A 16,932-nucleotide genomic window follows, 5' to 3' on the forward strand; every position below is an offset into this window, starting at 1 on the left:
GTAATACCCATTCCAGCATTTCCGTGATAACAAGGTAGTGCTGGCAACCAGTTTATTATTTAAAGAACTTATAAGTAAAATGTGCTAGATCCCCAATTCAAATACTTTTAAAGGACAGTTAAGGAACTCCTGATATAATAAGCCCCACCAATAGCTCTCTTAGACATTATGTTGAGGGAAAAAAGTACAGGATGAGTTCTTATCACAACAGCATTCATGTATATTAGAAACAGATACTTAAACCAAAAGCACTGTCTTTCGAGGATACATACATGCACTGGGACACATCAGACGAGAGAGAATGCATACAGGAGGCGGGTAGAGAAACAGGACCTTGGAGAGGGAATGAGTGGAAAATAATAATAATAATAATAAAAAGAGGTCCTGCTGACTCTCGGGCGCTGAAGAGTATGATTAACAAAACTCTTGTCTCCGAGGTCCCCCCAAATTGCCCCAACTTCTCCCATCGCTTCCCACTCGTAACAGAATAAAAATGCAAGCAACTCAACGTCGCTGCCTGGGTTCTTCTCCATTAAGGACCTACCTCTCTACCTTCTCAAGCACCCGTTTCCCTGCACTCCAAGCTCTACTCCGCACTTTCTACAACCATATAGACGCTCAGGCTTCAACCCGGAATCCGCTTACTCTAATTTCTCTTGGAAAAATCCTGTTTTAAAATTCAGTTTTAAGTGTCTTCAGGAGTCCTTTTTCTGACGGCTGCCCTCCCTACGTTAACCCCTCCAGGACTGTATTCCCAGATCACCCGTCCCAACAACCTAGCATACCCCAAGTTCTATTTGCTTATTTTTCGTACACAACCCTCCCCCAAGGACAAAGCAGAGTTACCCAGCTCGCGCGCTGGGGTTGGCGGTCCCACGAATAACCGCACCACAATTCCGGCAAGTTAACCAAGATCCCAACCCACCTTCCCTTTGTTTCCCTCACTTATTGGTTCATCTCCGTCCGGGGTCTACCGACCCCACAGCACCTCCACCGGCTGCAGTAGGTAGGAGGCTCTGCGCATGCACTACCGCTGGCGCGCACTCTGACGGGGGCGGGGCGAAGGGGCGAGGAGGGCGGCGAGGGGACGCGGAGCGGCAGTTGCGTCCGGCCCGCGGCAGCGGGTGCCCGGGAGGGGGTGGGGCCGAGGCGGGCACCTACCCCGGCACGGCCCCGCCCCCACAGCCCGCCCGCGCGCTTCGCCCCGCCCCCTCGCCTTGGCCGCCCCGCCCCCTCGGCGGCCGCGCTCCTTCTCCCGCCGCCAGCTAGCCGCCCGCTAGCCTCCCGCCCGACTCCGGCGGCGGAGAGCGGGAGAAAGTGTTGCTGGTGGGCGGCTGCGGGGCTGTGAGCGTCCGGCATCCCGGGACCGCTCCGGCCCGGGCGGCGAGGGGGCCCGGCGGTCCATGCATCCGCCGTCGCCCGCCGCCACCGCGATGGATTTCAGTCAGAACAGCCTGTTCGGCTACATGGAGGACCTGCAGGAGCTCACCATCATCGAGAGGCCGGTCCGCCGGAGCCTCAAGGTGCGCCCCGGGGAGGAGGAACTGCCCGCAGGGCGCCCGGCGGCTGGCCCCTGCCCCGACCCCCGCCCGTTCGCTTCACGAGGCGGCCCGGGACCCTCTCAGAGTCCTGCTGCCCGCCCCCGCCCCCCTCAGTCCCCGAGGGCCGTGTTACCCTAACCCGACCCCTCTCGGGCCCCCTTCTTCGACGCGGCTCGGCTTCTCCCAGCCTGGACCCCCAGCTCTGAGGTACGGGCGCCCGGGGCCAGCCCGCGACCCCTCAGACGCTCTGGCTTTTCCAGTTGCCCGTCCCGGCCCTGCCCGCCCCGGGCCCTTTCCCCAACCCGGCCACCTCAGGAACGGCCCGCCGAGCCCCTTCGATTCGGGCCAGCTCGGCGTCCTCTCCCGCGCCGTCCCTCTCTCACGGCCCGGGGCCCCTCCGCCGCGGCCCCCTCCTCCTGGGCCCTGCGGGAGCTGCCCCTCACAGCCGCAGCCCGCTGCCTCCCGCGTCCTCTCCTTGGGGCTCCCCCTCCCCCCGCTTCGGCTCCCTGGTGCTGCTGCTGCCCGGGGTTGTGGACCTAGTGCCAGTCTTCAGTTAACACGGCCCCGACTCTCCTCGCTGCCTTTTCCAGAGATACCTCAGATCCCACTCCGCCCCCCGCCCCCACCTCCGTCCTCATCCGAGCAAGCCCAAGGCCCCCACTTCACCTCCCAACCCACCCACACCCATCGTGGAGTCGTCCTGCTCTCCGTCTTCAAAGCCCTCTCGACCCTTTGTCCCGATCCTGAGTCACCACGTGTCCCTTCCTTCCAGTCCCTCCAAGACTCTTAGCAGAGACCCTGCTCCCCAATCCTCAGCCTTCACTGGGCACCTCCCCCCTCGCCCCGACCTGCCACTAGCTCCCCCACCCCGCAAAGTCATCTTGCTTCCCGAGGCTCCAACCCTTACTGCTGCCAAACCTAGTTGACCGACCACCGACCCCCGCAATTGCTCCTTTAGCTCTTTTCACTCCCACCTGCCGCAATATCTTTGATTTCCTTCCAGCCCCAGAGTTTATTCCCTTCCCTCCCCCAATCCAGATTTCGTCTTTCTCATTCTCCCTCCGCTGGCTGCAGTCTTCATCCCCCCCCCCCACCCTTTTAAGCATTTCCTGGGATGGAAATGCTGGCAAAACACTCTTAGATATTAGAGATGAAAACTACGTACATATTTTACATATGCACATACAATTGATTTCAGCAAGGTTCTGAAGTCACATTGTGTTTCTCAGGCTTCAGTCTAGAAGCTAGAAGAGTAAACAAAAGGGGAAAAAAGCCCCAGAGCCCCCCCAAACTCTACCGCCTAAACCCGACCATTAGAGATATCTGTGATTTGAGGGTGGCAGACCCCTTAATTAGTTTTCAAGGATAACGCTTAATTGCGAAAGTTTTTCATTAGTCTGCACTCGTGGAGGGTCCCTGGAGGCAAGACTTGAGCTGATGCTTGTGTGCATAATTTGTGTTTTACACTTGACAGACACCAGAAGAAATAGAAAGATTGACAGTTGATGAAGACCTCAGTGATATTGAAAGGGCTGTTTATCTGCTCAGGTATTTCGTAAAGTCTTTTTGTGATAATTCCTTCTCTTTTCCTGTGGCAGCATCCACAAATGATTTCTGAAATGTCATGTTACAGTTATGTTACGATTTACTTAACCACTTGCACAGAGTACTTTGCATGCACAGCACTTAATTATGTCACAAATTAGACTTAGATGTGGGCTTATGAATTTCAGAACTGAAATCAAGTAAGGTATCTAGCTTATAGAATATTGCTTGGAGGAGGAACAGAACAACTCATGATTTGAGTTAAATCTCTTAAAAAAAAATATCTTGCAGCTTTGGTTGTGTTCACATAAGAGCCGGTAAATTTAGATGAATTTAAAGAATATGCAATGATTAATTTTAAGTTAATTTTAGAGTTTGAACTTTATATGGTATTTGCAGAAAAAAATCCACAAATATGGTAGTTCAATTTTTTTCCTCAGGATAACCTGTTTATATTGCTTTTGCTATGTGTGCTTTATAATTTTGCCTGAGATTTTAAAATTTAATTGAGTCTACTCTCACTTAAGGTTCATCTCATAAGCTCTACAGAATCGCTTACGCCAAATGGTTATGACAAATATTTACAAGATTTCTTTCAGCTATCTTAAAAATTGTGCTGTGGATTTAAGTTTAAAAGCTAATGTGAGCATTTAATGAATATATAAAAATATTTCAGAAATAGGAATTTTCCTATTTTGTGTACATTGTTTTAACATTTTTCTTGCACATTTCTTTTTACCCTTTTGGCAACTTAGTTTTCACTTTTGTTTTTTGGAATCAGATTTTGAAAACTGGTACTATTGACTTCCTTGGAATATTTGTTATCCTTGTTTCCTTAGCTCAGGTCTGCTTTGCCAGTTTCAGGTGCTGGAAAGTTTCTTGTTCTTTTCTTGTTTTATAGATCATGTTTCTAGTCCCATGACATTCTTTGAATGACTGTTTTTTTCTTTTTTTCCTCCATTTAAAAAAAAGCAACCCTCTCCTTGACTTCCATTTTCTTATTCTGACATCTTGGCTTCTGTTCTTATATAAGTCAGAATTTTAGCATGGTTATAATTTAGACCATTCTCTTCAATAATTCTGTTACTTTAAAACGTTAGTGGATCTTAGACTTTATGTCGATGTTGTTTCCTTTCCTCTTTTGGTGATTTATAGTAGCCTGCTCTCATCATTTCTATTTATTTTATCATTTAAAAACATTTTTGTATTGGAGTATGCTGCTGCTGCTATTTTGCTTCAGTTGTGTCCAACTCTTTGTGACCCTGTAGCCCGCCAGGCTCCTCTGTCTGATTCTCTGATTCTTCACCCCAGAATACTATGCCGTGCCCTCCTCCAGAGGATCTTCCTGACTCAGGGATCAAACCAACATCTCCTGCATTGGCAGGCAGGTTCTTTACCACTAGCGCCACCTGGGAAGCCACTTATTGGAGTATAGTTGATTTACAGTGTTGCATTAGTTTCTGGTGTTATCTACCTATTTATTTTAAAATAAAATGGTTTTATTTATATATGAATTAGCAGTATGTGTTTTTGATGTTTCATAGAGAATGCTCCATTTAACCTGTTTTGATAATTGTGTAATATTTGAAGTACTTTATTCCTTAATGATGAACATATCCAATATGGTGAACAGAAGTTGTAAGCATCTGCCTTTTCCCACAATTCTCTTGTTTGGAGTAGGCAGACAATTGGTGGAAATTGGGTAAGCTTCTTTTAGCATACAGCAGTTGATGATGTGAAGTCACTGCCTACTTACTCCTACTGAATCCTCTCCAGATAAACGCTGGCTTACAATTAGGAAATAGAGAGTCTTGCCCTACTTACTTGCGACAACGGATACCTCATTCTAGGTATCTGTGACAAGGCTTCTTTTTGAGGATAGCTTATTTTCTGTTTTGCTTTTGTTGTTAACGAACCAGGTCGTCTAAGTTGTCAGTGGTTCTTGGACACAGGACATGAGTTTCACCCAGTTCTAGAACTTACAAAGCCCTTACAGAGACAGATGGGGCCTCTCCTTCTTAGGCAAGAGAGTTTGGAAAGAAATCTGATACCTCCTTTAGTTTCTTGTGGCTCATCTACCTTGAAGCAGGTTTGCAAGGTGACTCCAAAGGCAAACACTAGTTTGGTTGTGCATGGGTCCTCCAGCCAAGTTCTTTTTTTGTGTTCCTGCCATCTCACCCACTCCTGGGGGAAAGTGGGGTTTCACCTTTAGGACAGCTCCTGAAGAGAGAACACGAGGCCTGCCTGAAAGGTTCTTTCTTCCCTGGGATTCAGGGGAAGGGTGTGGGATTGTCTTATGGACGTGTTCCAAACTTTGCCTCTGTTAAAGCTGTTAAAGCCTCTTGTCTCACGTATTGAGCCTTCTATTTTAAATGTAATGTATTCCTTTTTTTCCTATTTGTACTCCCCAATGCTGTAAAATCTAATACTGAGTTCTTTTTATTTCCTATGATTTTCAGGTTGATTTTTGAGTACATTACCTTTTCCTCTGTTTTAGATATTCTCTACCCAGAATTTTCCTCCTTGCTTTTGAATGTCAGATTTTTTTTTTAAGCTGTCTTATTTTTGTATATTACATCTATTTTGGAGATTAAGCTACCTTAGAATTCAGAGTCAAATGTGTAAATATCAGTAGGAGATGCTTTATATTAGTGGGGGTTCTGATAGCATTTAAACTGAATGTAGTGTCTAAAAAGGCATTATATTGGACTGCTGTCCAATGAAAACCAAATTACACTGTTCATTATCTTACCCTAAAATATGACAGATCAATTATTAATGCTATTTTCATAATTAAGTTTAGAACATTACACTATTTGAAGATTTGACACAGATGATTTTGTGGTTTTGCATAAATGTGGTGCTGCTGTACCCGTCTGGGGCGTTTCGCTGTGAAGCAAAACAGCTTTCCTAATAGTCTCAGCTTGTGGCTCAGTCAAAATCATATTACAACATCTTCTAGTTCTCTCCCTTCTTTGTGAGTCTGGCATATATTTTAGAAGTGTACGTAAAGCAGGTGAATGGATTTTTTAGAGAAGGGTCCTAAGTTTGTATACTCTGTTTTCATTAGGCAAACCTTTACTCACATATCTATTTCCTGCCAGATAGATATGGCAGGCAGATCCTTAATTTGGCATAAGTGACTCCATCTTAGCTGTGCAATGGGATGTCCCATTAGGCCTTCAGCTTTTCTTTTTAAAAGCTTGATTGAGATGTAGTTCATATGCCATTTCTAGTTGAATGGTTTTGTGTTTTCACACAGTTGTGGGTTCGTCACCACAATTGTAGAACATTTTCATCATATCCAAGATAAACCCTTTACCTATTAACAGTCACTTCCCTGTTGTGTTGGTACTTTTGTCCAGTCTTCCCAGCCTTTGGGAACCAGAAGTCTACTTTCTCTATGGATTTGTCTTTTCTGGGCATTTTATGTAAATGAAATTATACAGTATGTGGCCTTTTCTGCCTTTTTCCCCAAAGTTTTTCCTTGTTGTAGCGTGTGTCAGTGCTTTTTTTCTTTTTATTGCTGGGCAGTATTCCACCATAGGGGTATATCACGTTTTGTTTGTTCATTCATCAGCTGATGGACACGAGAGTTGTTTCCACTCAGTCTTTCCTTCTTGAAGCAGTCCTCTTGCTCTGTTCACTGTTACTCAGATACATCACGTCCATCCTTCACTGTTCTTCCCCTTCCCTGGAATACCTTTCATTATATTGACACCTCTCCAGCATCTTCCATTGCCAGGATCCAGCTGTAGTCTTGAATCTTCATAAGACCTTTCCTGTCTGCTGAAACCACATGGATCTCAGGCTTCTCTGAGCTCCTGTATCAGTTAGTGGCTGCATACCTTGGTATTCCTTAACGTAAAAGTGTGCATACATATTCTTCAATAGACTAAGCTCTTGGAGAGCAAGCTGTGTTTTATTGTTGTTGCTGTTTTGGTTCTTTCTTATTCTTTGCTGTGATATAAATATATACCTCTTAATGGAATAAGGTGTATTTATTTACTTGTTTTAAGATGACCAAAAAATGCCTGGTGAATTCAGCAACTTTTGATTTTTTTGTTTTGTGGGCCATAGAATCAGATTTAGGGTGTATACTATTCTACCATTTACTGCCTGTGCGACCATGGGCAAATGATTTATGGTTGTTAAGTCCTAGTTTTTTTCATCTGTTAAGTGGAAAATAGTAGTTCTTGTTTCACAGTGTTGTTGTATTCTGTGTGGAGCCTCAGACACCAAACAGGAACCCAATTAATATGAATTTCCTTCTGTTTCCTGTACCGTGTCCCTAATTCCTTACTACTTACCTGCTCAAGGTACATTTCAGACTTTTAAAAGAGGATAGCAGTATTAATTTTGCCTTCCAATAATCAGATAAAGTAACAGGCAAGTAAAGTCTATCAACAGGTTTGTGATAGATAATCTATTAGCTTCCTTTGCTAATAGTATTTTTAGATTCATTGTATTTTTAGTAATTAATTAATTAATTTTTGGTTGCATTGGGTCTTTGTTGCTGCTCATGGGCTGTCAAATGGGACCCACTGCTTGTTGTGGTGCAGGGGCTTCTCATTGCAGTGGCCCCTCTTGTTGCAGAGCACGGGCTCTAGGCTCACAGGCTTCAGTAGTTACAGCACGCAGGCTCAGTAGCTCTGGCTTACAGGCTCTAGAGTGTGGGCTCAGTAGTGGCACACAGGCTTCGTTGCTCCACAGCACGCAGGATCTTCTTGGACGGGAGATCAAACCCATGTCCTCTGCATTGGCAGGTTTGCCTCTTTACCACTGAGCCACCAAGGAAGTCCCCTTTGCTAATGGTATTTACCAGAATCTTTACATATTATAATTGTTTTAAACTGATGGTAAGATCAGCCTGTTGAAGCAATATTTCCTATTTGTATTATGCATTAAACGTGCTTTATTAATGTATCTAAACTAACTTTTATGTTGGTTTCTTTTACAGTCACTTTAAAACCATCTGTCACTTTGCACTGTGAATTTTAAAACATTTTGCACTTTGCCTTTTATGGATAGTCAAATAAAGTACATCTTTAATTAGGAACTTTTTCCCTTCTGCGCTCCCCTCTTTTCCCCCCACTGCCCGCCTTTTAATTAAGAAAATAGTAAGTGCTCCCCTTAGTGAAAGCACAGACTGAGAATTCTGCCAAATCTGAAAATAAAAACCTGTAAACTGTGGCTGTTGCTAATCACATCCTGGGAACTCTTGCACTCAAGACTAGCACAAGGCAGCAATGAGGTCATGAGGAAGAAAGAACTCCAGTAATTAGCTTTGCTACTGGCTTGCTTTTTGTTGTTTTATCTTTAAAAAGTACTTATCCCATTTGCCTAGCAAATGGGAAATGTGTGAAAACCTCCTCTGTATGCTCTTATTTCCAAGATCTTCTATACCTTTGCACTTCTTTTGCCTTTACTGTTGTCTTGATTTTTTTTCATTTTTGATGACTTCTGCCATTTAGTACCGTTTTGGTGAGATGGGTGCTTATGGGGTGTGTGTAAGAGAGAGAGAGAGAGAAAGTGTGTGTGTGTGTGTGTGTTAGTACTGTTTTGGTGAGGTGGGGTGCTTATGGGATGTGTGAGAGAGAGAAAGTGTGTGTGTGTGTGTGTGTGTCTGTGTGTGTGTGTGTGTGTGAGTGTGAGAGAGAGAGAGAGAGAGAGAGAGAGAGAGAGAGAGAGAGAGAGATGAGGGTGGAGGAGGCGGGTCTTGAATAGCCAGGATTGCTCACCCAGTTTTCTCCACTGTTGTACATGAGAGACACATCACAACTTTTAATACCTCACAATTGAGATGAATAGTTGGTAATTCCTGGAGTTGGTTAATGTGGGGAATCATAAAATTGATACATACTTTCAGTATTTCATACGTTTGTTTGCCAGAGTTTTGTTGTAGATCCATTGCCTTTTGAGTCAGGGTCTGCTTAACACAATTCATAATCCTTTTTCTTGCATAAATACTTCCATAATACATTTAGAGTGTCAAGGTTAGGTCTCTTTAAAGTTGAGAATTTAAAGATGCTTTTGAAGCAGTCTGAAAGCCTGTTTTAGATTTTTATTATCTTTTTTGCTCATCTTTTGCAAGTTGTCTTGTTCTTCCTAATTCAATAACAGTTTTCTTTGGCAACTTATCTTTGAGTTTTTCCAAAACTTTCAATTTAGTTGTCATAGAAACGACTCTTCGCATTCATATGTTTATGTAATATTTAATTAAATTATGTAATTGTGGTATCAAGTAAATTGGGATAAACTGGTCTGAGAACAAACACAGCTGACTCTTGGTTACAGCTCACCTGGCTAGAACAGAAGCGAGTGGGTATTTCAGAGAGCAGTCTATTAGCTCTAAGCTCTCAGCTTGTCTTTGCCAGGAAGTGGAGAGTGTTGCTTAGCTGAGAGTCTTTTAACACCTTGTTGAGAGATATACGATCCCTTGTCAGAGCATGCGCTGTGATGGCCTTGCTTTATCCTTGGATACTCATAATATTCCTCTCTTGTCTCTGTATTGAGTTTGGTCTCTGGTCTGGTCTATTCTCCTTTAACCGTTCTGTTCTAAAAAACAGAAAATAATGGATTAAGAATCTCAGTTAAAGAGGTACTGTCATAAACATATAGTTTGTTTTTTAAAACAAACTTTTGGAGCATATGCATAAATGAGCTTACATCATGAAATACACAGCTTGTTTGCTTTCAGAAGTTCAAAAACACCCATACAGCCGGCATCCAGACTAAGAAACAGGATGTGACCGATTGTCTAGTTGTGTTAGCCTGTCTTGTACCCTTCCCAGTTTCCCCCATTCCCTGCAAAGGGTGTCGACTGTACTAACGTCTAACAGCATAGATTAGTTTGCCTGAGTTTGGGCTCAATATAGTAAGAACCATGGAATATACAGTTTTTTGTTTAGCTACTTTTGCTCAACCTTTTAGAAAAGAGATTTGTTCATATTGTTGCATGGAGAAATAGATTGTCCATCCTCATGGCTGTGTGATATTCTGTTATATGAACATACCATATATACTCTTGGTGGACATTTGTTTTCAGATTTTGGCTGTTATGAATAATGCTGCTACAGACATCTTGTACAGGTCTTTGGTGAAGATACACATGCATTTCTTTTAGTTATGTTCATAGACGTAGAACTGGTCACAGCATATGCATATGTCCCACTTAGAAGATACTGCAAAACCATCTTTCCAAGTGCTTGCACAGTTTATACTGCTCCCAGCAGTGCATGAGTGGTCTCACCCTATGTTTTTTAGGAAACAAAAGTGATAAACTTTCTAGTACAGCAATTTCTAGTATATCAATAACGAACTACCTATGTAATAGCCCATATAATTATCTGTTATTCTGTATCTAATTTACTTATGTCATACAACTTTTTCTTTCTGTGTAAGAGAGTTTCCATGAATTTTTACACTTAGTTTTTAATTGTGCTAGATGGCTTGGCTAGGAGACTCTTGGTTATTAGAAGGTCTTCTTTCAAGGGTGCCATCTCTAGTCGCTGTGCTTTTTAATGATTCCAAGGGTCCTATTTTTAAAAAATCATCCAAGTTATCCAGTGTGAAAGTGATGCACAGATTTCTTGCCTTTGTGCATAGAAATTGGAGGCATCTTCATTTTCTCTTCCTAGGATAAGCAGGATCACTGTTTCATATATTTAGAGGCGTACATAATGGATTCCAGCTGTATGTCTTGCATCATCGCTGAGGCCTCATTACTTAAGTCCTTGGCAAACCCTGAACTCCCTGTTTTGGAAAAGTACTAGATCTCTGAATCTAAGGGGTTTGAAGATTATTTTCCATCTCCTTTTGCTTATCTTTTGCTATGAGAACAACGATGGGGGGCATCTGTTTCTTTTTTTTCCTATTTACTGAAGCTTCTGAAGGCTCTCTGTGACATCAGTGGAAAGCGGAATGCTCTCATGGGATCTGTAAGAAAAGCTTAAAAATAAAGAGTAAACTATTTTCATCAATGTAAAGGTGACCCGTATAATGTCATTGGGAAGACCTAGAGCTTAATAACAGGATGCAATTGTGAGAGATTTGAGCAGTTTTCATCTTGTTAATATAGCTGTTTTTTGATACCCTATTTAAATACCTACATGTGGGACTTCCCTGGTGGTCCAGTAGCTGAGCCTCTGTGCTCCCAATGCAGGGGGCCTGGGTTCAATCCCGGTCAGGGAGCTAAATCCCACATTCCTCGACTAAAGAGTTCAGATGCCACAATGAAGACTGAAGATCCCATGTGCTGTAAGACCCAGCACAGCCAAATAAATAAATATAAATAAAAAAATACCTACAGGTTTCTATGAGAAAACATACTATAAAGTAATGCTAAAACAAATGCTTGTATGAAGATTCAAATAAAATGCAGGTTAAGGTCTGTAACTGCAGTGTACCTATATTATGGCATATATTTGTGTGTATGTTATAAATGTATATATATATGTGTGTATATATTTATTTTCATGAACAATTAGTTCATGCTGACACTTGAGACATAGCTAAGTGAGGCACAAGGAGACTGAATTTTGTCCCCAGAATTGTCTAATTAGTTCCCAGTAAAAATTTGGGGTTTTATTGCTTTGCTCCCAATCTTGTTGCATGGTGGTTTCTTAGTAGTCACATTATTATTTAAAGTGTTGACTCAACTAATGGTAAAAATCATAACTCTTAGAATTAGGGTCACATGAAGGGGATTAAGGGCTTCCCCAGCGGCTCAATGGTGATGAGGAGTGCAATGCAGGAGGCCCAGGTTTGATCCCTGGGTCAGTAAGATCCCCTGGGGGAGGGCATGGCAACCCACTCCAGGATTCTTACCTGGAAAATCCCTTGGATGGAGAAGCCTGGCTGGCTACAGTCTATAGGATCGCAAAGAGTTGGACACGACTGAAGCAACTGAGCACGCACGCGTGAGTGTTTCAGTGATCTTTAAATTTATACCTCTTTCAACATAGATAGTTTGCCTTTTGCAATATCTTTTGCTGGCCATTGTTGGCCACTAGGTGTGAGAGGCAGGGAGAAAGTGTTCATTCTTAGTTCTTCAGTCACCACCTTTTTGACTTTATAATATTGGTGTGTAGTAATGATGTCAGAAATAATAGCAAAATCTATTATATCCTTGTATGCAGATGTCTTACAGTATAATTCCCCCTCCAAATCAGAGATGCTAATAATGGAGATTTATAATGCAACTAGCAATTACTTTAGAATAAATTTTATGAATTTAGGTTGTTGTTGTTGTTCAGTTCTAAGTTGTGTCCAACTCTTTGCAACCTCATGGACAACTGCAGCACGCCAAGCTCCCCTGTCCACCACTGTCTCCCTGAGTTTGCTCAAATTCATGTCCATTGAGTTGATGATGCTTCTAACCATCTCATCCTCTGCCTCTCCCTTTTCCTTTTGCCTTCAGTCTTTTTCAATATCAAGGTCTTTTCCAACGAGTTGGCTTTTCGCATCAGTCGGCCAAATTATTGGAGTTTCAGCTTCAACATCAGTCCTTCCAATGATATTCAGGGTTGATTTCTTTTAGGACTGACTGGTTTGATCTCTTGGCTGGCCTAGGGACTCTCAAAAATCTTCTCTGGCACCACAGTTTGACACCATCAATTCTTCAATGCTCAGCCTTCTTTATGGTTCACCTCTCACTCTGTACATTACTTCTGGAAAAACCATAGCTTTGACCATGTGGAACTTTGTCAGCAAAGTGATGTCTCTGCTTTTTAATATGCTGTTTAGTTTTGTCATAGCTTTTTTCCAGGGAACAAGCATCTTTTTTTTGCCCATGGCACTCTCAAAAGATTTGTATTTCATTCAAAGAGATAGCACAACAGCAAACTGGGTATTCAAATTGAAATACAAGATATATCATCAGAGTATGGATAGAATTTTTAATTTCATGGCTGCCCTCACTATCCGCAGTGATTTTGGAGCCTAAGAAAATAAAATCTCTCATTGCTTCCAGTTTTCCCCTATTTGCCGTGAAGTGATAGGACCAGATGTTCTAATCTTAGCTTTTTTTTAAAAAAAAAATTAATTTAGCTTACTGCTAAGTCACTTCAGTCGTGTCCGACTCTGTGCGACCCCATAGATGGCAGCCCATCAGGCTCCCCCGTCCCTGGGATTCTCCAGGCAAGAACACTGCAGTGGGTTGCCATTGCCTTCTCCAGTGCATGAAAGTGAAAAGTGAAAGTGAAGTCGCTCAGTCCTGTCCGACTCTTTGCGACCCCATGGACTGCAGCCTACCAGGCTCCTCCGCCCATGGGATTTCCCAGGCAAGAGTACTGGAGTGGGGTGCCATTGCCTTCTCTGATATAAGATACAAGAAGATATTAAATCCACACTTCTGCTTTCTAAGCCTTACTTTCAAGACAGACACTAACTTGAAAAAAGAAATCTCTCCCAATAATTAATTATTTTACAATCACTTCTCACTTAAATTATCATTTAATCATATACTGACATTTGAGGAGGTTTTTTTTTTTTAAAAAAAATAAGTTAAAAATCAATTTAGTAAAATATAAATTGTATTTAACCATTGTGCATAAGAGGAAAATTAATCACCATTTGAAAGTTACTTCAAAAAACATTACAATTTTCTAACTACATGAAGCAATAACTCTGCAAGTTGAATTAGGGAAAAAAATGGAGAAGTGCATTTAAGCCAGTTATTTTCAGTTACCTATAATTTCCAGGTACATTTTATTTTTTATAATAACTTTCTTAAATTTCCTCATTGAAAATTAGAATTCATAATGTTTTCATCTCAGTAATGATCTTAATTTATAGTTAGAAAGAAATGAAATATTTAATAAAATGAAAGTAAAAAGAATACAAAAGTACTTGCAGCAACTTTTCTCCAAAAATATAACTTTCTAGGGTTGAAAAGGGCTTCTCTGGTAGCTCAGGCACACAAAATATTTATTGAGTACTTACTTTGTATTAGGCATCTCCTGGGGAATGAGTGGCATTATACCAGCAAATACTTGGGTTTAAGGAAGTATTGATACTTGTTTAAGGAAGCAAACACACTTTTCTTAAATTTTAGTAGACTAGAAGTCATCTCTAGTTAATAAGTATGTTGGGCATTGAGAAGGCATTATGTAGTATCAGAAATACTTTATATTAAGACATACCAGATTTATTCTCCAAGGCCGAGACTTGCTCATTTAGCTATTGAGAAACCTAGGCTAAGTTTCTTATTTGGGTCCAAGCCTCCTAATCTAAACTGGGAATAATAAAACCTACATTGTAGGGTTGTTAAGATTTGGGAATGTATGTGGAGGGCACAATGCTTGGTGTAGAGTCATGTTCAGTAAAGAATAACTGTTCTTGGTCTTTTAAATAAACTGCTGGCAATTCAGAACATCCTTTACTTTGGATGTATGGGAAAATTCCTATCCTGAGAATTCCTGTAGTTATAAAATCTTGTCTCCCAGATGGTGCCCCTTTGCATTTAATCCTCTACCCTGAGCTTGGGCAACAGATGATCTGCTTTTTGTCAGTATACTTCGGTGGCAAATTCTCCTGTTCTAGAACATAGGCATATGTTTTCCTATCTCTTGGCTAGCGCCTGAGAATGGAACGCTGGTCATAGGATGAGTACATATTTTTTCATTCAGTTCTATTGAGGTATAATTGATGTCAAGTAACTGGCACATACTTCAACCATACAGTTTGATGCATTTATATACACACACACACACGTATATCTATATATGGGCTTCCCTTGTGGCTTAGCTGGTAAAGAACCTGTCTGTAATGCAGGTGACCTGGGTTTAGTCCCTGGGTTGGGAAGATCCCCTGGAGAAGGAAAGGCTACCCACTGCAGTATTCTGGCCTGGAGAATTCCATGGAGTCGCAAAGAGTTGGACATGACTGAGCGACTTTCACTTCATATATATATATACACCCATAAAAGCATCATCACCGTTAAGATAATGAACACAGCCGTCACTCCTCAGTGTAGTTTTGTGCTCTTTTGTAATGTTCTTTCCCTTCCTTCTGATTCCTTCCCCTACTCCAGGCAACCACTGATCTGCCTTCTGACACTATAGATACGTTTTCAATTTGTAGAATTTTATAGAAATGAATCATATAGTAGCTACTTTTTCTTCTGGCTTCTTTTTACTCAACATAATTTTCAAGTTCATTCTTGATGTTGCATGTATCAATGGTTCATTCCTTTTTATTATTGATAATTCCATTTTAAAGATACAGTCCATTTTGTTTATGCATTCATCAGTCGATTGACATTTGGATCATTTCTAGTTTGGGGGTATTACAAACTAAGTGGCTGTAAACATTCATTTATGGATCTTTGGGTGGCCATGTGCTTTCCTTCCTCTGGGGAACAGCTGGAGAGTGGAATGGCTGGATATACAGTAGGTATAATGTATGCTTCCATTTTTAAGAAACTGCTGAACTGTTTCCAAGTGATTGTACACTTTTACATTTCCACCAGCAGTGTATGAGAGTTTGGGCTGCTCAATATGTATACTTACTGACACTTGGTATGAGCAGTTTCTTTTTGGTTTTAGGCATTCTGGTGGTATTACCAGTGGTCTAGAGTAGTGGTATTCATTGCATTTATAATTTGGATTTCCCAAATGATCAGTGGACACTGAGCATCTTTACATGTATTTGAATCAGACACACATATTTTGTTCGGTAAAGGCGTATTTAAATCTTTTGCCTGTTTGTTGAATATGAGTGCATGCCAGTTTGCCTCAGTCAGGTCCACATCTTTGCGACCCTATGGACCATAGCCCACCAGGCGCCTCTGTCCATGAGAGTCTCCAGGCCAGAACACTGGAGTGGGTTGTCATGCCCTTCTCCAGGGCATCTTCCCGACCCAGGGATCGAACTTGTGTCTCTTAGTTTCCTGCGTTGGTAGGTGGGTTCTTTACCACCAGTGCCACCTGGGAACTCCCTTTAGTTGGATATGTGCTTTGCAAATATTTTCTGCCAGTCTGTGGCTTTTTAATTTTTCTAAGTGTACCTATTTTTCAGAGAGCAAAGTTTCTTTGCTTTGCTATGGTCTAATTTTGATGAGGTCTAATTTAGTGATTTTTTTTCATTATAGTTAGTGCTTTTTGTGTTATATTTAGGAAATCTTTGCCAAATCTGGGTCATTAAATTTTTTCCTATGCTTTCTTTCAGAAATTTCGTGGTTTTAGCTCTTGATTTTAGGTCTGTGATTCACTTCCACTTCAATTTTGTTTGTGGTATAAGGTAAGAGTTGAGGTTAATTTTTTTCCCCCCAAGTAGCTATAGTATGTAGTAGAAAAAGGGCCAGGATCAGGGGACCTGGTGTCTCTGCAGTCACATTCAAGTCACTTAAGTTCTTTAAACACTGTTTCCTCTTTACTCCAGGTGATATGATGAGTTGTTGTTGTTCAATCTCTAAGTTGTGTCCAGCTCTTTGCCACCCCATGAACTGCATCATGCTAGGCTTCCCTGTCCTTCACTGTCTCTCTGAGTTTCTTCAAAAGAGTCCATCTTGCTTCAGCAGGTGTCTTCAGTTCTAAGAAGATAAGGAAAAGATGTTGAACCTTGGTTATTTGCTCCACTAGGCGGTGCTAATGGACATCTATATAAGGGATCTTCACCTTGGATAGGTGAACAGTTTCAGAGCTCTTTTTAAAAGGTCATTTTTGAAGAAGATATTCATAATTCAGGAAAGTGCCTATGTTCTTTAAGGAGTAGACGTAGTAGTGTTAAAATGAATCTGAAAATGCCATTTTTTACTAAAAACTATCAGAGTACAACAATATTTTCTTTAAAGAGTTCTGTAGATTTGGTTTGAGTATGTTTGGGGCAGAATGAGAGTTATATG

At 41.7% G+C, this 16,932-nt stretch overlaps 1 protein-coding gene across 3 annotated transcripts in view; it reads left to right on the forward strand.

Annotated features, from left to right (window-relative positions):
- PPP4R4 (protein phosphatase 4 regulatory subunit 4) overlaps window positions 1,190-16,932 on the forward strand; it is a 103,869-nt gene continuing 88,126 nt past the window's right edge. The window contains exons 1-2 of one of the 3 annotated variants that reach the window (XM_018066380.1): window positions 1,190-1,523; window positions 3,016-3,089. In XM_018066380.1, the coding sequence (XP_017921869.1) occupies window positions 1,404-1,523; window positions 3,016-3,089 (194 nt within the window). In that variant the 5' untranslated portion in view covers window positions 1,190-1,403. The remainder of the gene's footprint in view (window positions 1,524-3,015; window positions 3,090-16,932) is intronic. The other 2 variants (XM_018066381.1, XM_018066382.1) reach the window with 2 other exon arrangements.

The sequence above is a fragment of the Capra hircus genome, chromosome 21 (assembly GCF_001704415.2).
Source record: "Capra hircus breed San Clemente chromosome 21, ASM170441v1, whole genome shotgun sequence".
In the NCBI taxonomy this organism is placed as follows: domain Eukaryota; kingdom Metazoa; phylum Chordata; class Mammalia; order Artiodactyla; family Bovidae; genus Capra; species Capra hircus.